This window comes from Pangasianodon hypophthalmus, chromosome 17, assembly GCF_027358585.1.
Source record: "Pangasianodon hypophthalmus isolate fPanHyp1 chromosome 17, fPanHyp1.pri, whole genome shotgun sequence".
Classification (NCBI taxonomy): Eukaryota; Metazoa; Chordata; class Actinopteri; order Siluriformes; family Pangasiidae; genus Pangasianodon; species Pangasianodon hypophthalmus.
Window position 1 is genome coordinate 2113192 of NC_069726.1, and position 23972 is coordinate 2137163.

At 40.2% G+C, this 23972-nt stretch overlaps 1 protein-coding gene across 1 annotated transcript in view; it reads left to right on the forward strand.

The window, feature by feature from the left end:
* Nucleotides 1-23972, forward strand: part of pcdh1a (protocadherin 1a) — an 83396-nt gene that overhangs the window by 33844 nt on the left and 25580 nt on the right. Inside the window, exon 4 of the mRNA XM_026943979.3 lies at nt 14887-15106. Within this exon, the coding sequence (XP_026799780.1) occupies nt 14887-15106 (220 nt within the window). The remainder of the gene's footprint in view (nt 1-14886; nt 15107-23972) is intronic.

A 23972-nucleotide genomic window follows, 5' to 3' on the forward strand; every position in this document is an offset into this window, starting at 1 on the left:
CTAAAAGCATTTCCATCACTGTCATCAGAATATATCTGACTTTTAATAATTCATGACGTTTGAGTGGCAGCAGCTGTTTCTGTTCTGGCCACGTCGCACCGTACATTAAATGAGACTTTCGATTTCAATTCAGTCCTATTATAATACATCATATATTATACATAATCCATAATAAAGCATCAGCAGCATGTGGTCAGCTGCTGACCAGTATCATCCTTATTGGCATCATTAATCTGATCAGAACCAGTACGCTAGTGAAACAATGTAGAACAGTAAGAAAATTTTTGTGTTCATAACATAATGCAATCCATCTGGATTCCGATTGGTCAGAAAGTGTTGTTTAATTTTCTGTAACCAGCAGTTGTGTCAGTAGAATAGTTGCACATTTAATGCACTTATTCTAATACATTATAATTTTTTAGTAACAAGTCATCTCACACGGATTTGTATGGTGGATAGTTCATATAAAGTGATTAAAACAATATGTGTAATTGTTGATATGCTGAAGGAGGCTTTTATTTAACATTCATGGAAGGAGTCTCCAGTGTCAGTGCTTTGTAACAGTTAGAGGTAAAGCTGTAACTTTAAGTTTTCCGACATCTTCAGGAAAGAGGAGTTTACGCTTTGTGGTTTCCCAGTAACATGACAAGCTGCATTTTTTTCTCATTTACTTCAAGAGAGAGAAAATAACATAAGTGAGAGCAGGAACTTGTTTGCGGAGATTCTATTATATTGAACTATAAATGAATAGATAGTATGATGTGCCGCTCCTGTTTTGTTCCTTATGTATTAGCTGCCAATATTCCGGACAGCATGGTCTACTGTACTGGTGTACAGTGGGTTAATCCCTCGCATCATGTTCTTTTTTTAAAACCAGGCCGGAGAGCTTCCCTCGGCATGGGCGTGTTAGGATAATGAATTTCAGTCTTCTGCTTACATACATGACAAAAAAGGAGCAGCAGGCACTCTGTATTTGACATGATGTGTACACTAATAAGGTCCCTTGAGCATCGTAGCCACAGTGGTGATGTGTTAGCTCAGCTTCCTTGCTCCTCTACTCTTTTTCAGACTGGGCCTAGATTCACTGGGATGATGTGCCTTAGTATCGGACTAATGCCCATCTCAGTGCTCCGTCTCGGTGTCTGCATGTCTGAATATCCTGCAGTCATGTTATGGAGGTCATTCACTGAAGAACTACCTCGAGGCTCCGATTAGCCCACTGACCTACAAGCAGGAGTTGTACAGCCTACACCTCGGCTCCTGTCACTCAGAAACACTAGAAATAACAGCAGCGAAATGAACACCGGGGCTTCGATTCAGCTATCTAGTGGCTTCAATACTCTTGACTGCTATTCCATGGACAGTTAAGTCATTCCCTTTAAGTTTTTCTTGTAAATCAAAAGTCAAATTGCTTCCAGGCAAGGTTCTGGTAGTGCAAGTCCTTGCATTCTTTTTAAAAAATTCCAGTTCCCACTGGGCTCATTTGCATGTTCAGGTTTCCGGGATAATGCTTCAATCTGTCATGGCTCTAATCAACGTTTTAGAAAGCAACAAGAAGATCACTTAAGCCAATCGGTGTCTTTAATCAGCAACCTAAGTGCTGAGGTGCCAGTAAAATCCTGCACACTTCAGTTCTCCTGTGATGAGATTTGCAGCCATGTGAGTTCGAATGCTTGCCGGTGTCAAAAACACTTAGCTCAGAACAGAGCTTTTGCAAGACCACAGAGTAGAGGATGGATAATTGCATCACCTCACAGAGTGAGTACATTTGAGAAGCACAATTTTTGTGATTCATTTCAAACTAAATCAAAAGGAGAGCCAGGTAAGCGAAATACAGAACAAGTGAGAGCAGCCAGAGGCTGAAAGAGAGCTCGGCAGATAGAGGGTATCTGTCTTGACTCTTAAGCCATTATCACACCACAGTAAGCACAGACAAACACTCTCTCCCACACATGAATGCGTAATCACAAACTCCTCGACCCTACATGCATTCCTAGTTAATTGGAAATGTCGGGTTCAATGCCTTCTGATTACCAGGCTTCATGAGAAGGTTTGTTTCACACTTAAGACAGTGATTTCCATTCCCTTATTATGTTTTTCTAAGGATATAAGATAATATATTTACTTTGTGCCGATAATTGCTTAATACTTCCATATTGGTATTAGGCTGTGATATTTGCTTATGTAACTGTTTATCATGGTTAACCTTAATATCACAGCATTTGTGTTAAAATATTAATAGATACTTTATTGCTCTCAATTATGTTATTTTATGTAACATTGGATTAATGGTACAATAGACAGTAAATCAGAAAACAGCAAATTGCCTCCCGAATGTGTAGTTGCCAATATTGCATAATAATATTATTGTATTACAGACTATTGGCATTTAGTGCTACAGAAAGACATTTACTGCTGATATGTTTATTTTAATTGTAGAAAGCTGCTAAAACTATTTAGCCTAGTGTGTCAATTAGTATGCACATTTATGCTTGCATGCTGAAAATCTGCACAGCTACATTAAAACATTTATAATTAGATTAGGCTATTTAGCAGACGTTCTTATGCAGAGCGACTTAAAAATGTGCTGTTGAAGACACAGCAATACCAAGCACCTAGCAAATCTGCGATGATTCCTGTACTTAAAGACAGTATAGAAGAAGCTAGTTAAAACAATTTCAGAACCCGGCTCATAAACAGCTCAAAACACAATCAGTAACAAAACATTCAACCTGAATTAACTATATGAATAAACTATACTTTATTACTCTGTTAAATCTGTCCTCCTGATTGTGATAGGATGAATGTATAGTCTTTAATGTTACACATCAACAACGGTCACTACTGCTGTTACAAGTTTTAGCATATCTGCTATTTCTAACTTTTGCCCAAATCTAAATTTGAACTCTCTTACTCTGTATTAATGTCCATTTTGTTTGACTACGTTCCACTTAAAATCCTTGACGTCACTGGCATATGAATGCTGTTGTTAAGACCAGTTGAGCTGTACTGAACCCAGTTACCACCCTAAATCCTGAAGTGCATAAACAATAATGCAAATAAATAAAAAAAAAGAGGAAATAAAAAAGACTGTCAATGCAAGTCAAGTGCAGAGAGAGTAAAGTTTTATCCCAGATACTGTCTGAAGTGAAAGGTCTTTAGACCTTTTAAGGAAGTTATAGAGACACTCGTTTGTTCGGAGTTCGAACTCTGAGAACACTGAGGTGCCAGGACGAGGAAATAGCTAGACCTTGCTCTACCAGCAGGATTATACCTCAGAGAAGCTGAAGTGGTATGACGTTGCAGACGTAAATAATGTGTTGCAGAACCCTTTGATGCCAAGGACAAGAGTAAGCCAGTGAACTGACCTGAATAGGCGAGTCACAAGATAACACTTGGGGAAGAGTATGAACCAGGCAAGCAGCAGTGTTCTGAATGATCTTTAGAGGAGATTATTGTACATAAAGGGAGACCATCAAGAAGAGAAAATATTGGCATTGGACAATATCTTGTACAGGGGAAAAAAATCAATGACCTGCATTTCCTTACAGATTTTATATTTGCAAGGCCTTACATTTTTGTTCTGTTGACTATCACAAAGGCCTGATTGCTTTCAGCCATAGTAAGCCATTGCTAATTCACATCCAATTTATTAACCGAACAGAGCTGTAGCTTCAGTAGCACTGGCCAAGATCTTTGACTTTCTCTGGGGATATAGTGATTGGAAGAGCATCATACAGCCACATCAGCTACAACAGAGTTATTTATTTGGTGTTCTTAAAGTCTTTTGATATCTCCAAACTGGCCCAGACTGCCCATTCTTGTGATTGAACAGGCTCAACAATGAGCTTGGTTCGCCTCCAATAAAATGCTCTCTTGATCTGATGTTTTTTATTTTTTTTTCCCCTCATTTTCGTTGAGCACTGTTAGAGCTCTTGTCAAAGGCAGAGGTTTGTGCTGATAGATCAATAGTGGAAACGTGTCCTAGTTCCACTGCTCTGGCAGGCTACTTACTCTGAACAGAAGATGAAAGTGCTGCTCGGGTTCTAATTAAACATTATTTTTTAATATCATCACCCTCATTTTATGTGTTAGGGAAATTCAAGCCACTGCTTTATTGCCTTTATCACTAGATGGCAGGAGTGGGAGAGGACAGATGAAATTAATTCTGCATCTAATATCGAAGGAATGGGCTGAATGAAGACATTTTGTGTCATCACACCATCATAGCGGAGCTTCCTCCCAGATAGACACACGCTAGCCTATTAATAGAGATGCATAAAACAATTCTGGAGATAGCCCCAGAAGTCTTAAGCTTGCTTGAAAGCTTTGTCATCTTGCCCTCCAATCCCATTATGTACTACGTCCTTAAAGCAATTGGAGAGTGAGCTCCATGCATGCCTTCCAGCTACGATATTAACTCTGAAAATTGAAGTTTGAGAGGGAATAAGGTGCCCCTTGGGAGTGGATATTGAGGATTAATTTCTCTAGTGCTTCTCCCTCCCTTCTTTCACACCCCCAACCCCCCACTCTACTTTCCTAGTCCCCATTTTTCTCCCTCTAGCAGGATCACTACTTCCTGCCTCTTTCACTGTCACTCATTTAAAAAGGAAACCCTCTTTGCATATCATAAAATGAGATGCAATTTATGTCCTCGAGCCTCTGAGCTGATACATGGCAAGAATACAAAGGCATGGTGGGAGACTGAGCAGTGCAGCATTCTCTTGGATGAAGAAGAAAAACAGGGATGGAGTGGAGGGGTTGAAATGAAGGAAAAGATCTGGCTGATATGTCAAGGTAAAGTGACAATAATGAAGAAATGGCTCCTTCTTTTCATTTGTGCAAGAAATGTGTGTTTTTTTAATCATTTATCATGGAGAAATACACATACACGCTACAAGGAACCCTGATTTTTCACACCAAGTCACAGGTATATACCTTTCATGCTATGAAACGGGTTTTTCTTAAAAGAAAAAGGCAGATGTCTTCGTGGCCTCGCAATATGAAAAATTCAATTTAAAAGGATGAGAGAAAGAATGGTGCGCGGCCTATTTTCATTCCCGCTCACTGCAAGATATGAGAATGATGTTCTATTGTGAAGGGGGAAATGATGCCAATCGTGCTTCTGAGAAATTCCTTCATAATTCAGCTCAATTCCTCCAAATCCCAATGGCAAGCTGCTGTATCAAGGAGATGGAGCAGGTGAGGTAGGGGAGGCAGAGCAAGGTAAGAGAGTGCAAGACTGAGAGTGAGACAGAGAGAATGACAGATCTTGGAGGAGGACAGGGCAGAGGGAAGGGTGGAGAGGAATGGAGACAGGGAGAACTGAAGAGACGACAGAGGTGAGAGCGAGAGGTGTAACAGTAAGTGTCGATTGGTGTGTGTTCTTCGCTTCTCATCTGCAGGATGGACAGTGGACGGAAAAGTGTGAGGTTACAGATTCACAGATTAGCTGAAAGAAATGTGTGGAGAAAGAAAGCCTGTAGATCGCAACCTGTGGTATTTAAAAACTTCTACAGTGCAGTTAGAAGGAATAATTTTATATTGGCCAGCTGCACTTTCTAAACTTAACACTTTCCAACACTTAAAATGAAGTCGGGGGGACAATATTTGTGAAAAGAGTATCATGGGAATGACCTACATTCCTAGAATTCTGGGTCTATACATTTTTTTCCTTTTTTCTCCCTATAAGAAGAAGCTACCTGGCTCTCCCCTATCACACAACAGCTATGAACTTGTGGGTGGGTGAAGGGTAAAACATGCTACTTCATGCTAGATACATGAATCCAGGTGCCCTTTTCCGCATACATGAGCTCACAGATGCCCACGATGGGCTAGTGATTCTCTGATTGACAGGAGAGAATATGCCATCCCTCCCACCCAGGTAGCATGGCCAGTTTTGCTCTCCTGGACTCCTGGCCACAGATAGCTGTGGCATCATCAAGGCTTTTTTTAATGTTGCACCACTTGGGGACACTCAGAAATGTTTTTTTTTTTATCCTGGTCGGGGTTGTGGTGAATTCGGAGCCTATTCTGGGAACACTGGGTGCAGGGTGGGAATACAAGGATAGGACACCAAACCATTGCAGGGCTCCATGCACACAGACACACACAGTCACACCTACAGGCAACTTCGCAAATTCACCTACTGATTTTAGAAGTTGAGAGGAAACCAGAGAACCTGGAGGAAACCCAAGTGAACACAGGGAAAACAGAGAGCAACCCAAGCTCAGGATCCAACTGGGGACCCTGGAGCTGTAAATTTCTCCTGAATGCGTTTTCAAACAGTGCTAATTTAAGTTTATTGAAAATAAAGTGCACAGAAGTACTTGTTAATTCTGTGGTTGGTAAAATTTTCCTGCAGATTCTGTCACAGTTTACATTATGGTTCTGTGAATTCAGTTGGGGTTAAAGTTGTGAATCCTTGCATTGGTTAAAGTTTGTGCATAAGATGAATTAGTTAAAGTCAGGAAGAGAGCATACAAGGAAAAGAGAAAGAATGAGCTCTTCCTGCTTCAGGCTTCTGTGAGGATCAATGAGCCGTTTCCTCTGAAAGCAAGTAGCGCACTGAAAAAAATGATCTGCACAAACAAATTTGACAATGAAGGAGTGCAACTCTGTGGAGATGCAGCAAGCAAAAAATCATAGAGACTGGAGCACAGGGGAGAGCATTGCATGCGGATCTTTTTGTATTTTCCATCGAACTCTCACCTTCCTTTTTTTTTTAGTTTTTTTTTTTTCATGTGCAATAGCTAGGAGGCACACAGCATAGCAGTGGAGTCTTCAAAGACTTGAAGCTTATCAAAGAGACACAGTGAGTAAAGAAGAAGACAAGATAGAGGGAGCAAAACAGAGGGGGGCAGCTGAGCGGGAGCACAAAGAGGTGGACGAATGACGAGGAAAGTATGAGCAATGATCACAAGAGTGTGCTTAAAAATGAGAGAATATGGGTTAAAGTGTCGTTCTGTCAGATTTGTAGTGTTCGCTGCATGCTATTTGCATTGGTAATATAGCTGTAACCTCTTATGTGTCGGATACAAGCTTCTTTCTGGATCTTTGCTGGTATTGTGTCAGAAATTCAGGCCATGTGTAGGGAGACCCTGCAGCTTGAGGATGGAGCTGCCACTTTGAATGATAGATTGGACCATTGTCATCAGTGAGTATGACAGCATGCAGGACTAATGGAGTGGGCGAATGGAAAAGGAAATGTGTCACCCATCCATTTGTGCAGCATTTTACACCTCAGACCACACCTAAAATATGATGAATAGACTGGCATCAGACAACACTCCATTACCCAAGGCAACCAGTCCTTCAGCTCCTGACACCCAGTGCCTTTAAATCCCTCTTGCTGGCCAGAATTCTCCATGCTGAAGACTGAACTTTGTTCCTGGTTCTTGTAGTTCTTCTTTCCTGAGTCAAACCTTATTTCTGGTATTTCCATCTCCTCATCTTTCCAAGCTTGATCCTGAAGTTTGCTTGCTTCTCTTGTAGTTCTTCTTGTAATCTTAAACATTACACTCTGTTGTTTCTGGCTTTGCATTACCACGTCCTCATCTTTATACTTCCTGAATATCTGAATTGTCAGTGTTTCATGCCAAGCTTTTTAATACTTCCAATTGGTCCAATTTCACTTTCTATTCAAGTGTCTTAAATCAGGTACTGTTTACTGGTTGAACTCTCAGCACCAAATCTGCTTTGTTTGTCCTTCACTTACCAGCGCTTCCCAATTTGCTTTTTGTTCTGCCAACTTTTTGGCTCTCTAAGCGATTTGGAAGCCACGTCCGGCCTTGTCCCAACTGTGCTCCATCAGCTTATCTACCTCCAGCTTGGTGCCTCCCTACTGCTGCCCAATTCCTGTTATCCCTTTACTATCCTGCTCCAAAACTCTCCCCTCATCAGTCCAGCACCAAGCTCCATCCAACTACTTAAACCATGGCTTACCCTGCTCCAATCCCACTTTGGCTCAGTCCCCACCTGAGGCTGCTTTTAGCCTATCTGGCCTGCACTGTTCTTTTATGAAAGCAACATTAAACGAGTTCGAGAGGGGAGTCTATGCTCCATCTGCAGAGCCTCAGCTCCCAGAGCTCGGAGAAAAGAAAGTGCTGACTCTGGAGCGATGCCTGCAGGAGTCGTTTAAGCATAGGATCCATATTTATACAAGTAAACGGTCTCCCTACATTTAAATAGTAATGTGTCTGCCAGGGAGATCTTTAATCACAATCTCAGCCACTCTCTCTGGGAATACCTCGACTCCAGGATGTGGCCTGAGACGGTCATAATGTCCTTGATTGAAATGTCATAACTATGCTAATATGCACTCCCATGTAGATCTGGTCCCATACTTAACAAAATTACAGACATTTAACGCATCCCTGTGCGTTTCATTCTTTAAAAACATGCACTGTAAACGCTCATTTTCCTCATTACAATGCTCATTTCTTGTTTCCTAATAGGGGATAACAGAAATAATGCTACATTTTGCACTGATAATTATACCAGTATTACTGTTGACACCTAAAAAGGTACATGTCTCTTACAGTATCCTAGAAGATTTTTCTAAAAAGTGTGATCAACCTTTTCTGTAGTCACTCATTGTTTTCATAAACTACTGAAGCAATCCTTTGAAATATTTAAAACTAAAATTAAAAATGAAATATTGTAATCCTTGTAAAGTTGCTGCACTGTTTTATGGCATTTAATGTTATGTTCTTTACCTGTTTGTAAACAGACTGCTACTTGTTGATGTGCTACAAAGTGGTGTGTACCCAGATTTATGGGTTTTTTTTTTTGCTACCATTTTCTCCAAATTTGGTAATTTGCCAATTCCCAACAACTAGCTAGCTCTACTCTATCACACAACAGCTATTAACCAGAGAGCACCCTCCTAGCACATGGGCTAGGGCCAGCAATTGCTTTGTCTGAGATATGTGAAGCCAACACATATTTTTTTCCAAACTGCTGCTCATGCTATGTCATAGGGAAGATGAGCACTTAGAGTAAAGTGCTCTATCTGTCACAGACCCCCTTGATTGTTTAGTGTCACTGTGATTGCACAACCAGAGGGTTTTTTTATTGTACATATTTTAACCTCTGGATATTATAATTATTAAGATCAGCCATCAAAGCATTATGGTCTCCTAATTGATATGTTTATGAATACTTTTATGAATTTCTCGGAATTTGAGAGACAAGATTGACCTAAGCTTTGATAGGTTTCTGAGATAATGTATGTAATGTGGGTATAAAAGTGTACATTTTTTGTTTCAAGGTTAGTAAGAAATGATCATAGTGCAACTGTCTTTCAGCATTTTTTATCTTCGAGTGCCCACGAGCATAGCTTTAAATTTATCCTCATTCAACTGTAATTACTTGGATGCCATCCAGTCTTGTATATCAGTAAGACATCGTAGTGCAAGGCAAGCTGCAGGTTAGGCTGTGTTTGGAACTAAAACTGTGTAACATCAGCATAACAATGAAAAGAGATATTATGGCACCTAGCACAAGGTGTCGAACTCAAATTCGGCTCAGTTCACGTCAGCATTTTTTGGGACCCCTTGAAGGGCTTGGCCATAAAATAAGGCCATTGATTTTCAACATATTATTATCTATTCTATTGATTAACAGTAGGTTTTGAAGATAGAATAGGACACTTTTAGGAAAAAGAGATGGTCCTTGCTGGAATATGAAAAATCCTCGGGGTGGAGCTGGACCTGATCCTAGTCCTCCTATAACCCCTCAGCCCTAACCCTAACTCATTAGTCACTGTACAACACGGAATAGCAAACATGCGTGAGTTTTCCCCACCCCCTGGATTTCGGTTTGACTCAGGAAGCAGAACTGGATCGGGTCCAACTCCCACCCCCTGGACTTTTCGTTCTACAGAGAACCTTCTTTTTCCTAGAAACATCATGTACCTACAGAGCCTAGGTTATTGTTAATTGATAGAATAAGGGCTAATAATGTGGAGGTTTATTAAACTGATTATTTTTTAAACATCTGTGTTAATAAAAAATCTGTTTTCTAAATATAACATTAGTACATAAGTACATAACATTGAGAATGATTTAAGAACTGACATAAGCTTATCTCTGCTATGAACCTGCATGTACTTAGTCTCCCATCACTCTTGTCGTTGCGTTCTGTCAGCTTTTCTTTTTTCAACATATTTTGTGGTCTTTACTGGGTGATATATATTTGGCTGCCATGCGGCACTTTCCTGGTCAGGGAACCAACCCTAGCCACTGGAGAGTTGCATGAGCCAGTGCACTCTCAGGGCATCCGGTGTAAAACTTGTGCCAGAATCAAAATATGCGGACGGGTGATCCGCTGTGCTAAACCCGAACGGGAGCAGCCAAAGGAGGGGTGAAAAAACTCAGGGTGATATATTTTTAGATTATGAGTCAATCACTGAATTTTTTACACACCTGTTGTTTTTCATTTCTTGATGCATTTTGATTAATTTCAGTTGTTGCCTTTTAAATTGATGCATTGATTCAAATCAGCAAATAGTTACACCCCATGAGGAACGTGGATGGCCGCTAAGATATGGATCTCCTGTGAATTATAGATAGAGTGGCTGAGTAGTAGTGTACTATGAGTTGTTTCAATATTGGTTTTATAGACAGAGAGCCATGTTAGACTTTGAGATTGACACCTGTGATCGAGAGAATGCATATAAATGCTAAATAAAATAGGACATAAAACTGAATCCTGTGGAAGACTACTGAAAGGTGGTTAGCATTGTCCCATTGTGACACATTTTTTTCTAGCCAGTCAAATAAGAATGGAATCGGTCAAGCACCAAACCAGTAATTCCTCGGTCTTGTAGCTGTTGTAAAAGTTTGAAGCAATCAACAGTATTGAATTCTCCACTTAGATTGAGCGCAATCACGACTTGAAGATCTGGAGTTGTCTGCACATAGGAGATCATTAACACCCCTCACAAATGAAGTACTGTGAAATGCTCCAGATTCAGACTGAAAACACTTCCCACAGGCCTTTTAACTCAAATATTTTTGTAATTGTTCAGGAACAACTGTCTCAAACACTTTAGAGAAAACAGGGAATGTAGAGATGGATCAATAATTTGGTCGTACAGCCGCCACCTTAAAAAAACATGGGACGACCCCAGAGGAGGATAACTTATTTATCATTTTTAAGACAATAGAGTGTGCTGACTGAAGGTGGATCAAGAGTGGAGCTGGTGGATTTCATCTTATTGACTTTTTTAAGCAATGGTGTAATACTGACTTAATGAGAGGCTGCAGTCCTCATCTATAAAAGGAGTAAGGATAGAAGGAAGATGTGGATTCCATGTGGATATTATGTTCTGCCTAATTGCAACGACCGTTGTTTGAAAAAAAAAATCAAGAAATCTGTCAGTGCAAGGAGTCACATTGGGTTCATGCAGTCAGTTGATGGTGGGAAAAAAGGTGCCTCGGGTTGTTATAGTTATTTTCAATGTATGTAATATAGCTTTTGGTCTAGCTTTGCTCACAGCTATTTGTTGACGCTCCCTAAAAGCTTGTCAATGATTTCTGTGTTGGTCAGTGAACCAGGGGGATGAGTGAAGGGTGTTTACTAGTGTTGGGTTCAAGACCACATTAGCCGAGACCGAGTCAAGACCAAGACCATAGCTAATGGAGTTTGAGTAAAAACTGAGTATGACGGGGGCGGGACTAAGACGAGACCAACATCACACATGGCTGATGTCAAGTCCGAGACCGGACGCTCAGATGTGTTAATTTGCTGGTTGTAGTATCTTCTTAACTTGAAATAAAGTTTTTCTCGATTTAACTAAAATAATTCATCTACTTTGGTATTAGAATTTTGTACAAATAAGTACACAGGACATGCATAGGACATGTTAAGCATAGCCCATTCTTCTAGCAAGCGCTGCAGTGTAATTCTAGTTCATATCATTGCATTGGGGGGTTAAGGAGCATGTGTGAGGTAAATGAAATGATAGAGTTTGCTAATTATACAAAAGATTATTTTTTTTAAATAAATGCAATGGCACATGTAAAGATTTGCCAATCAAAGCACAATTCCTTTAATTTAAGCCCACAGCAGGTAAATAAAATGCATTAAAAACTAGAATTTGTTTTGGTTCATACAACTTTCTGAGACCAAATACAGCTGTGCATTACACATACTTGTGCTATATTATTTTGAACATAAGAAGATGAAATATTTTAACACATAGTTACTTGAAATTTATAGGCGCTATATAACTCCACAAGCAGAGATAAACATTTACATTTTGTACTCTATAAAATATTTTACTTACTAGGCCAAGACCAAGACAAGACCAAGTAAAATTTCATCCGAGTTTATAACAAGACCGAGACCACCGATTTGTGGTCTCAAGACCAATACCGGTCTCTAGTCTTTACAGAAAAAAATTTGTCACTCAAAATAAGATTAGAAAGAATTGCTGTTGATAATCTTGCACATAGATTAACATGACATTTCTGACATTACTATTGTTATTATTACATTACTATTATGCCTCAGCCACTATGTTTTTCTGGGTTAAAGACATTATGTTTTTCTGGATTTCTCGTCTGTCTGTCTGTCTGAGATTCTCGTTAGCATACTCTCTCAAGAAATGGTTGAATGTTTGTAAGATTTATATGGAATTATCATTGTAACCAGCAGAGTAAGTGATTAGATATTGGAACTGATCCAAACAGGGTCAAGGACACAGCGAGGTCAAATGTCTGAAATAGGGTTTCTTCAATGTTTTTTTTTTCTGTTTGAAGTATATTTTAAGGGTATTTTAGTTGTTGAGTTGTTGACTTGTTGTCAGTGGAGGCATCCCCAATGATGCCACTGGCATCGAGTTTTACTTGTTTTTTATATGTCTTTTGCTAGTTTACTACTAGCTAGTAACTATTGTGCGAATCATTCAGTAAGTACAAGTCTGTTTAATGGAGTGAAAAAAGTGAAAATATTTACTTAAGCCTGAACTTACAATACAATACAATTTTTGTCCCTGTTTTGCCTTTGCAGCCCCATATCATAAAAGAATTCTTTGGCTGTGAGTTGAGATGTACTCACATAATTGGCAGTATGAGCGCTACTGCGACACACCTGCAAAAGCCACCAATATGAGGACGGCATAGGATGATGCCAAACTCACTGGACAGATACGATTACTTTATTGGGATGGCGAAGTGTAAAAGTAACATGCTAAGGGACAGAAATGATTCTTATTACATCAAGCATACTTTAACGCATTTTGATGTAAACGTTTTCTGCACGAGCTGATTTCCGGATGACGCTGATTGATGACATAAGCAGGACATAGTAATTTTCTATAATTGCAGGTCTATCGTGAATGGATCTTCATCATATAATCTGACATGGAGAACACACATCATCACACAGTCTTTTATAGAATTCGGCATGTAACTCCAAAGTCTAAAACATGCTTGCAAAACACAAAATGTTCACTTAAAGGAGTGGGAAAGTAGAGCAGAGCTCAACTCAGTATTAGCTAGCTAGGACTGTATCTCCAGACGTTACCAATATCTAATGTTTGAAATCTAGTTACTGTTTAAGAGAATGTCCAAATAAGGGAAACTAGCTAAATATAAATAGCTAAAAATATCCAAAAATCTTGTGTTCCAAAAAAAAAGAAAAAAAAGAAATGGGTTAATCAGCTAGTCAGTTAATGCACAAGGGAGACAAGCAAGTAAATTGGGGAGTGGCACTGAGACTGTAATATAAAGTTGTACACATACACAGTGGATTTCTGATACAGACACATGTTGCACAGACAGTGACAGACTGAAAGCTTTCAGTTCTGCAGCACCATATTTGCGTTTCCTCAGGAAGCTGATATAATTACTGCGCAAGCAAAATGCTCTCCTGCGAGTTACAGTGCTACTCGAGCCGTGCGATGGAGAGCCGGAGGGAGCACACGGCAAGCAAGCTGATGACTGATATGTGCGAGTGTGTGGCAGAGATACGTGTGTGAGTGCACCAGCTCATTTAATATGAACACATTAGGGAGGGAAAGCGGGAAGAGAAGGTGGGAACTGAGGAGAACGAGCAGACAAACAGATAAATAAATGATCAGATAAATAAATAAGCACCCAGGGGTGATGGAGGAGGAGGAAGCATAAGAAAGTTCCGAGCTGATGGTATCCTGTGTTAGGATAGACATACACACCCACACACACACACACACACACAAAACAGCTTTGAGTTGATGCTGATGAAGAACATACCGGTAATGGCACTCCTATATGTTTTAAATGGCTCCGTTAATGGAGCTTTTATATGGCCATCTTAATGGGTCTGATTCCTGCTTTGCTCTGATTCTTGCCCTGAAATGAATGTGTGTGTGTGTGTGTGTGTGTGTGTGTGTGCGCTTATGCAAGCCCTGCTTTTGTGCTATTGATCCCCACCTACTCTCAGCGTAATGGGAACTAATGCAGCATGGGGAAAAGAGTTTTTCTACAGGATCAGTGATTTCCACTGTTTTATGAGCTCCTTGTTGATGTTTGTTTGTGCTAGGATGTTTCTGTGTGCGTGCATGCATGTGTGTGTATGTGTCTGTTTTATTTCTTTCTGTCTCATTGAAAGACGGAGGTCATCTTCACACTAATATCAATGAATTTAATTAGGGATTTTTCACACTGCCGAGCCTCACTGAGCTGTGTGTCAGTAGTACCCTTGGCTAACAGGGGGGAAGGAAACATTTCCTCATTAGTTACCCCTCGGAACATTTGTGTGGCTGAAAAAGCCTGTGTCTCTCCATGTGTGATATTACAAATTTGGTGATCAATTAGCCTAGTTAGGAGCCGGGAAGTTAGAATCAGATCGTAATTAGCATGTTGTGACCTGACGCCCCGCTCTTCTCTCGCTCCGCAGCTGCCGCACCGCAGAGTGACGTTCTCCACGGCCAATCCGGTGCAGGACGCTCAGGACTCGTCCCAGCAGAGTTACTATGACAGCGGCCTGGAGGAGTCGGAGACACCCAGCAGCAAAAGCTCGTCAGGGCCACGCCTCGGCCCGCTGGCACTGCCTGAGGAACACTACGAGAGAACCACGCCCGACGGTAGCATCGGAGAGATGGAGCACCCTGAAAATGGTGAGAGATAGAGAGAGATAAATAAACATATACATACTTTGTTGTTCCGTGAGAGGGATTTCTTTAGAGACAATCAGGGTTGAGCTGCAGCTGTGCCGATTCTCCAACTGCTGAAGAAACTGTGTCTTATTTCACCTCACTGCGCATCTGCATCTTATTCACTGTAATTTTGTTTTATTATCATTAGATAGATAGATAGACAGACAGACAGACGGACAGAAAAACAGACGGCTAGACAGATAGATACACAAACAAAAATGGAGAGATGGATGGATACACAGAGACAGACAAGTAAACAGAGAGATAGATAGATAGATAGATAGCAGGCAGTAAAAGGCAGAGGTAGACAGACAAAGACACAGACAGATAAACAGACACACATAGACAGACAGACAGATAGATAGATAGATAGATAGATAGATAGATAGATAGATAGTTCTAACACACATCCCTGTATGAACACGGTGTCAGCAGCTCTGCAGTAGTGGTTCCTCGTGTGTGTGCCAGGTGTTAGCCGCAGTCCGTGTGCTCTCCATCAGTAGGCGCTCCATCACCACTCCAAATCCGTCTTAATGGCTCCCTCACAGCAACACGCTAATTAAAACCCCCGGCTAATGGAGCTTTTGGACTGCAGATACGCTGCAGTGTGAGCGTCCAGTCATCCGCCTGCTGCCCACACAAACACTTGTTTTGTGTTTCCGCAAGGCCGACTGCCTGCTCAACAAAGTGCATTTCTCTTTTTTTTTAAACTTTCATTTATGTGTCATACATACATGCTAATGAGCGCCTGTTAATGCCAGTACACCGCAGAGTTTCTACACGAGCCTCCTGAGTTTAATATCTTTAACAAAGTGCATATTTTACAGCCCGCCTTTTCAGAAAAATTGTCCTGACAGCTGCTTCCATGCTAAATATATTCTTTAAATTCTCTTCTGTACAATTTCATCTCCATTACTGCTGCTGCTCTTTCTAATACCATTTATGTTTTCCACGCTTTAGTGTTTCCCTCCATTAGCATGGCCGAGTTTAATCATTTTGCTAGTCTCTTTCTAGGCTGAATTAGCAAGCACTGTTTTTAGCCTCTCAACTCCAAAAACATGAACTATTTCCTATATGTCGTGTTTTATTAAACACGCTCTGTAGAACGTGGCATCCCGCTGCCACCAGTAAACTGCACAAGTAAATGTGGAAACACACACACACACACACACACACACACACATACAGCTTCATGTTTTCCAATTCACAGTGCTATTTCATTGCACCTGTGATGTATTATGCATGTTTATTTCTTTTTGTCCCGTGTTAAAGAGCTTGGAAATAGAAAACTTTAAACCTTATCATTATTTTCATTTAAAATTTTCCTTTTGTGACTTTTAGCTTGGGTGATGAGACATAGACTGACATGGATGCTGCTGCCAATTAAAGTGAGAACTCATTTCATGTTGTTAGTGTAGAATTAGCTTATTAATGTTGTTTTTCCATAAGTAGATTAAGTTATAAATGTAGAGGTAGATGTAATGTCTTTTAATGGCATTGCAGTGAAATCTTTAGATGCATTTAAATGTTCCCCCTTTTCCAGATTTTAAAATGCTAGGACTTTATCTCTGATTGAGATACATGTTAAAAAGAAATTTCGGTTCAAGAAAATGTGTGGTCTGCATAACTACTTTTAGTAAAAAATGGTGAAGGGTTTTCCCAGACTGCCAGACAGATGAGATTTTGCCTTAAATGGGGCTATAGTAATGAACGAAACATGAAAGTTAAAGCTGGCTGTTGTGTTGGTGGCGCTGAGATGCGCTGGCGGTTTCATTAGGACCTTATGACAGGGGAAAAAAAGCAGCAGTCATGATGGCATCTTTGATTTTGACAGAATTTAAAGTTAAAGTGAGTGATGCTGACAGCATGGCGGAACTCCTACCGGCAGAGCACATACGCCGGCTAGATCTAGAGGTAGACCTAATTAAAACATTACTCTCACCTCAGGGAGATGGAGGAAGCCCTCGCTGACAGACGTACAGAAATATAGAACAATGAGAACCTTTCCGTCACTCTAACCATCACCTGTAGATCTCCCTCCACCTGTTTATTTGTTGGAGGTTGAATATGAGTGGCAGTGTGACAGGAGGCACCAGCAGAGCCTTTATTGTTGGTGGCCGTGCAGATGATTGACATGTGCAGGGCTGTGGGTGTGAGGGGAGCAGCTGAGTCGCCGTGCGGTGCTGTGTTAAAGGAAGGATGAAAGTAATATGTGACGCTCAAAGATCCCGTGGCACAAACAGTGGCACTGATTTGTGATGCACTCTGACCTTATGTGACTTTTATTTTCTCCAGACACGCTCACCTTTGACAAAAAAAGAGGAGGTTTTGTTTTGTTTTGTTTTATGATTCATGCTTTCTGTTATGTGAAACGTCAGATTTTTGCTGTTGAACATTTGATGTGTTCTGGGCATGGGTGGGCAAATTATACATTTATTAGCTAGCTCCCTGGTAAAAGCTCTAGTGTGCAGCCTAGTGGTATGTTTTGGTTGCCCAGGAACCTAACTGACTAGGATAAAATATAGTACCTAATGTAATAAAAAAGTAATAATGTATGCCAAGCTAGTTAGCTAGTTAAGTGCATGAATACAAACTAACGTACAAGTTTATAGTCACTTCTGACATTGTGTAAAAAATTAATGTTGGAGAACATTTTGGTTAGAGATGTGGTGTTCTGTCCTCCCATAATGTGTAAAGATATTATTTGAGTCTTCCTAGCATCTTTGTTTTGTATCAGCATAAGCAAGAGAGTGATATAACGGCTTTGCACTTTATTTTACTTGGTTTTGTCAGTGTTTCCAGAAACCTGCATGTAGGAAGATTGTCTGCCATCCATTTCATTTATTCGTTCATTTTCCTTCTGCTTTTCCTCCTGGAGGTCATGGTGGCAACAGGCTAAGGTCAGCTCAGACTGCTTTATCCCCAGCCACAGATTCCATCCCCTCCTGGGGATCATCAGATGTTCCCAAGGCAACGGTGATATAATTCTCCAGTGGGTCATGGGCCTCCATCCACTGGGACGTGCCTGACACAGCTCTATTGTGAGTTGGGACATTGTTATTAGGTGCCTAAACCACCTAAACTGAGACCTCTCAATTCCCAGGAGCAGTGGTTGTACTCCGGGACTCTCCCTGATTGTTGAGATCCTCAGCCTATCATGGAGAATAAGCCCATCAGGAACCTCCTTTCCACTGCCTGTACTTGAGACCTTAACCGTTTGGTCACTACCCACGGCTTGTGTGTGTAGTGCAGCACGTGGTGAGACTTTGAAGCTTGTGTTCAAGTTACAGCGTCACTGTGAAGCATGTGAAGAACTTTTAAAGTGTAAACATACATACCAGAGTAAAACCTTTGTTTTGTGAAAGTCAGTATGGATATTTTTTCTTTTTCTGTCTGCTGAGCAACTATGAATTAAGAAAACTAATAGCCCAGACGTGAAATCTGCTTGTCCCGAGTGCCCAGGCTACAGATTTGTCCACCTTGCTCAATAGTAGTTTAATCTGCAAGCATTTCAGATCTTCACTGGGGCATAACGGTAACAAGATTTGTATACAGGTATCGAGTCTGTTGGCCTGTTCTTGGACTAAAGGAATTCATTAACTGCTAAATGGACTCCATCCATCATAAAGTTCATTCACTACTCTTGACAACTAAGCTAATATATAAATTCTTTCTGGGTGATGTAGGTAGGTTTGCTGCCACAGTTACTAATCCTGATTTCATTCTACACTCCACATGATGGAAACATGTAAAATGGAAATCAACGGCAGTTTAATCTGATAGATCATTTGGTAATCATCTCTAGGAAACGTTCAATAAACATTGATTATATTGGCTCCTTTAAATCTGCAACAGTTTTGCGCCAACTTTAATCAGATACAATTGGCTCTGATATCCAGATGCTGCTGAGGACATTGATCAGTTGGAGTAAAGACTAAGGTTGGAATTAAACTCAGCTGGAAAGTAGCTCTTTGTGGCAAGAACTGTTTAATCCTGCTGTCAGCAATTATACAGTCACATATAGGCCTGAAACAACAAATCAATGACATTTGATCAATGGAAATTAAAAAAAAAAAAAAAGGTAACAAGCTTCCATTGATTCATCGGGCAGTGTAGCTAAAAAACATTTGAAATCTCATTTATGGAAAGTAGTGCATGACAGACACCTGCTAATTACAGGAGCATTTTACTTTCCAAAGACAGTTTTAAAGAAGTTGAAATTTTGTAGCGCAGAATCACCTTAGTAGCAAAAATAATTTAGGTCATAGTTCTCAATTGATTTTGACTCTGAAAGCAATTATTAATATTTCTAATGCTAAGATTATGATACTCATTTGGGAGAATGTTTTTTCCACAGTGAATCAGAAGTGCGGAAAAATACAATCCAAGCAGAGAGCTGAGCAGTTTAAGTTTAATGACCTTGTTCAACAGACCAACACTGATATTATGAGATTTCAATTCACAGCATTCTACTCACTTACATAGAATCATAACAACAACAAGCTGCCACTGGCATACTGTGAGACTGCAAAAAATGGGAGCATTGCCTCTTTAACTTTCTACTTCTTTAAAAATGATGTGATGTAAGACATTGTCAAGAGTCCCTCAGAATTCCATGGTGATGATCATTTCCATAAAAGACCAGTTTTATCAGAAATCAAATTTATGAAGTTTGCTTTATAATTCTAAGAACTGGTCCCACATGTGACACATAAAAATGGTCCCAGAGCCTTCAGAGTAGAACATTTGCAAAGAAAACCCTCCGAACTAGAGCCAGCAGAGGAAGCAGTTATACTCGTGATCTCTACGTAGAAGTTTCTCACTAAGGAAACAAAATGGCCTCCACCAGGCTAAGGTTAACCTTGGTGAACCTGCTCACGTATGTCCTTGGTGAACATTGTAGCTTATGTTCTGTTGTACCTTGTAGCTCATGTCTTCAGTGGAGGTTGTAGTCCGTGCACTCGGCGCAGTTTGTATCTTGTGCCATCAGTGTGTGTTGTAGTGCACGGCCTCAGTGAGTGATAGTGTCAAAGCTCCATGCTCCATGCCACAGCAGTGTTTACCCCACGGCCATGCTGAGGTTAGTGCATCCAAACAGGCGACACGATCCAACATGCAGAAACATCCCAGCCGCCACATCACAGATAAGCCTTGCAGGCTGTTTCCATAGTAGCGGTGTGAACGCCCTTTGATCCTGGATCAGATTGATGTATGACGGTGTACTGTAGCAAGCCGGGGGGATTCGGGTGGAGGGGGTGAGGGGGTGGCATCTCATACACACAGGAAATCTCTCTGTTTCTCAATGTCTCAGTGTCTCTTTCCTTTTAAATCTTTTCTGCATTCATACTCTCTCCCTCTCACCTCCGCTCCCCCTCCTTCCACTTTCCCATCCTTTTGATTCGATTTTCTCTCCATTTCTGAATTTCTCTCATTCTTTTAGACATTATTTTCTATTTCTCTTTCTCTCCATCTATATTTTACACTCTCACCCTATTTCTCTCTCTCTCTCTTAGGCCGCCCTCCCGTGTTTATTTTTCCTCTCTTTTCTCTTTGTCTGCCTTTCCCTCTACCATATATCTGCCATATTCATCTTTCTGTTTCTTTCTCTTTCTCATTCTAACCGCCTGTCTCTCTGGCTTACTGTCTCACGCGTATTTCTTCCTCTTTTACATTTCTCTGTTGCGTCTCATGTTGTCTTTTGATTCTGTCTTGCTCTTCCGTCGCTCTGTTTCTCTTACTTTCTATGTCTGTTACTGTTACTCTGCCTTTCTTTCCCTCTATATATCACAGTACTTGTCTTTTTATTTCTTTCTTTTCTTGCATCTCTTTCCTACCTCTTCCTCATTATCTCTGTCTTATTGGCTCACACATTTTTCTCTCTCTCTCTTTCCCAGTCTGAGATTCTCTTTGATTCTGTCTTACTCTTTCTACTTTTCTATTTTGCTCTGTCCTTCATTAATGTTCTCTTTCTCTCTTTAACTTTAACCACTCTCTCTCTCTCTCTCTCTCTTTCTCTCTCTCTCATAACCCCAACCTTTCCTTATTGTTTGTCTGTCTCTCTATTCCTGTCACCACATTTGTCTTTTTGTTTCTTTCTCTTATTCATTCGTTTTCTCATCTCTTTTTTGCTTTCTTTAACAGTCTGTCTCTCTCTCTTGCTGTCTCCGTGTTTCACATTTTTTCACAATCATACTCTTTCATTTCGTCTTGCTCTTTCTGTCTTGCTGTCTCACACATTTTTTTATCCCTCTTTAACATTTCCCTTTCTCTGTTTACATTATTGTTCAATAAAATTCTCTTTTTTCTTTCTCTCTCTCTCTCTCATACCCACTCGGTCCCTCGCTTTCTCCCTCACCCATGCTGTTTCCTCCAAAGCATTGTCTAAAGCAGCCTCGCTGATATCCACACTACTCTATTTGATTCTCATGTAACACGATCTGTCACTATTGATTTCTGCAGGTCTCTATTAGGGCTCGTGCATTAGCTCTGCTTTTTCTCATCCTCCTCTCTGCCAGGCTGTGTCTCACTTCGCCTCTCCCGTTCGTTTGCCCGTGCTCGTGCCCCAGCGCAACGCAGCGAACACATTATTCCGCGCCAGTCTTGGCAGTGATCATTCTTTAATCACTATTTAATGATTTGCTAATGAAATCTAACACCACGCAAAACGTCCTAGAGCTTTTCGCCGTGCGAATATTAAGTCTGTAAAATGGGAGGTTAAGTTTTATTTTTCTAACACAAGCAAGACCAGAGTTAGCAAATCAGATTTCAGAGAAGGATTAAAAAGATATCAGTTATGCAATCCAGGGGCTTCAGTGTCCCCATGAAAAAGCCATGTTTACACCAACAATTATGAATGTCACAGCTCCATTTTAATTAGCAGTTACATCTGATTCCATTGTCAGCATAACAATTCATCCAATCATTGTTCATACTAAACAACTGATTGTGGCTGTGTGGATTCATGTTGGATTTGATTAAAACCATGATAAACATCAGAATCTGATGAGTGCCGTGTCTTGCCAGCTTAAAGTTAATCAGATAAGTTCAAAACAAGTATACTCTTTTACAAGTATTTAAAAAAATACATTTGGTGTCTCTTTAGGTTCTCTCCTTCCAGAAATTTTAAATAAACACCTACCTACAGAATACATCACCATATCAGCTGTTTTATTTAAATAACACCATGTTTTTTTTATCCGGTTACATGGAGCCTCCACCTTACATGTCCCTGTGACTGATCTGTTACTATAGAAATGCTAATGTATTAAAATGAGCGCATTAATATAAACCTGTGATTTGGAGCTGCTCTACTGTCAGAGCTGCTGTTATAGAAGATTAATCAACACCTTCTGACCAATCAGATTTGAGAACTCAGCAGCGCTGCGGAATAATGACATTTATCTGTCATGCCAAGCGAGTATTATCAAGTGTTTTTATGAACCACACATTTTTTTAATCTGCCACTCAAACGGCATTTTTTACTGGTTCCACCCAGGATTTTGCAGCTATATTTCAATGGACCAATGGTCACTTGCCCATAATGTTCTCAATTACATGATACTAAATTGGTAGCCTGAAGCTTTTTATACACAATGTGCACCTTATAGGTGAAAAAAGATGCCAAACTTATCTTGGCTGATTTAAGGGAAAATGTTCATACATTTTATTTTCACTTGAAAGATTCTCTTAAAAGCAACAACAAAAGTAATAATGAAACCATTTCGGCTGTGCATTTGTTCCTCGACATGGTTTTGAAGGGTTTCAATTATTGCACGTGAACATGGCCACCATAACAGGTTGAGCATTGTAATGGCACATAATTGGACACGTTTGATCGGGTGAGCCAGGTGTACCGAGCCGGCGTCTGTCTTCTGTCGTTTGAGTGACAGCAAGTGCACAGTGACATGCATTAAAACGCTCATTTTCGCTTTATTACCTTCCAACACACTCCTTCCTTCTGTCTGTCTTTCTGTCTCTGCGCTGGAGAGGAAGAAGGAGTGAAGTATCTGTACTGATGAGTCACTTTTTCCTTACAAGAGGCTGCTTGACAGTAATTAGAGCTGCTAGTTGTGATTTATGAAAGTGCGACGACGCGTGTTTTTATGGAACATTACAGTTTTACAAAGACTGTCTGCTCCCACGTGTGTTCGTCTGCTGCAATACAGTTCTCAAAAACACTTTCCGGAGTTTCACTGAATGCTTGTAGCAACTGATAGAATAACAATGGAAGAATAACTGAGAGTCTGCAGTGCAAATAATGTACATGATGAGATTTTTAAATTTCGAATGGCATCTATGTGTCTAGGATTATAACACCCTGATAATAATGATAAGTAATTAATTGCATTAATTAATTAGTATTTTCATTCTAGTTTCATTTATTTAATCTTATTTCTCACATTTCCAACAGTTATAAAAAATAGGGCCAGAAACAAAGAGAAAAGTTAAACATGACTAAATAAATCATCAAATAAAGCATTCATGAGCAAACACAACTACATTAACGATTTAATCTTTTTGAAAAAGCTCAGTCTAATAAGAGAATCCAGTTTCAAGCTTCTCTGTAGTTTATTCCACATTTGCGGAAGTGTCGTATTGGAAAGATTATCAGCTTTTTCAGCTCCATTAAGCAGAAACTACCAACCATTCAAAGCAGCATAGAGGTGATAGATTTTATCCGGTGATAATTGATCAGGTCTACCTACCATACAGGTCATGTTTTACATAACTGATCACTGACTGTAGCCTGTCTGCTGCTTCGTACAAGACGTCAGCTCCCTTCTACCCCTCCACAGGGACTGAAAGGTAGTGGCTTTCAAAATAGAAG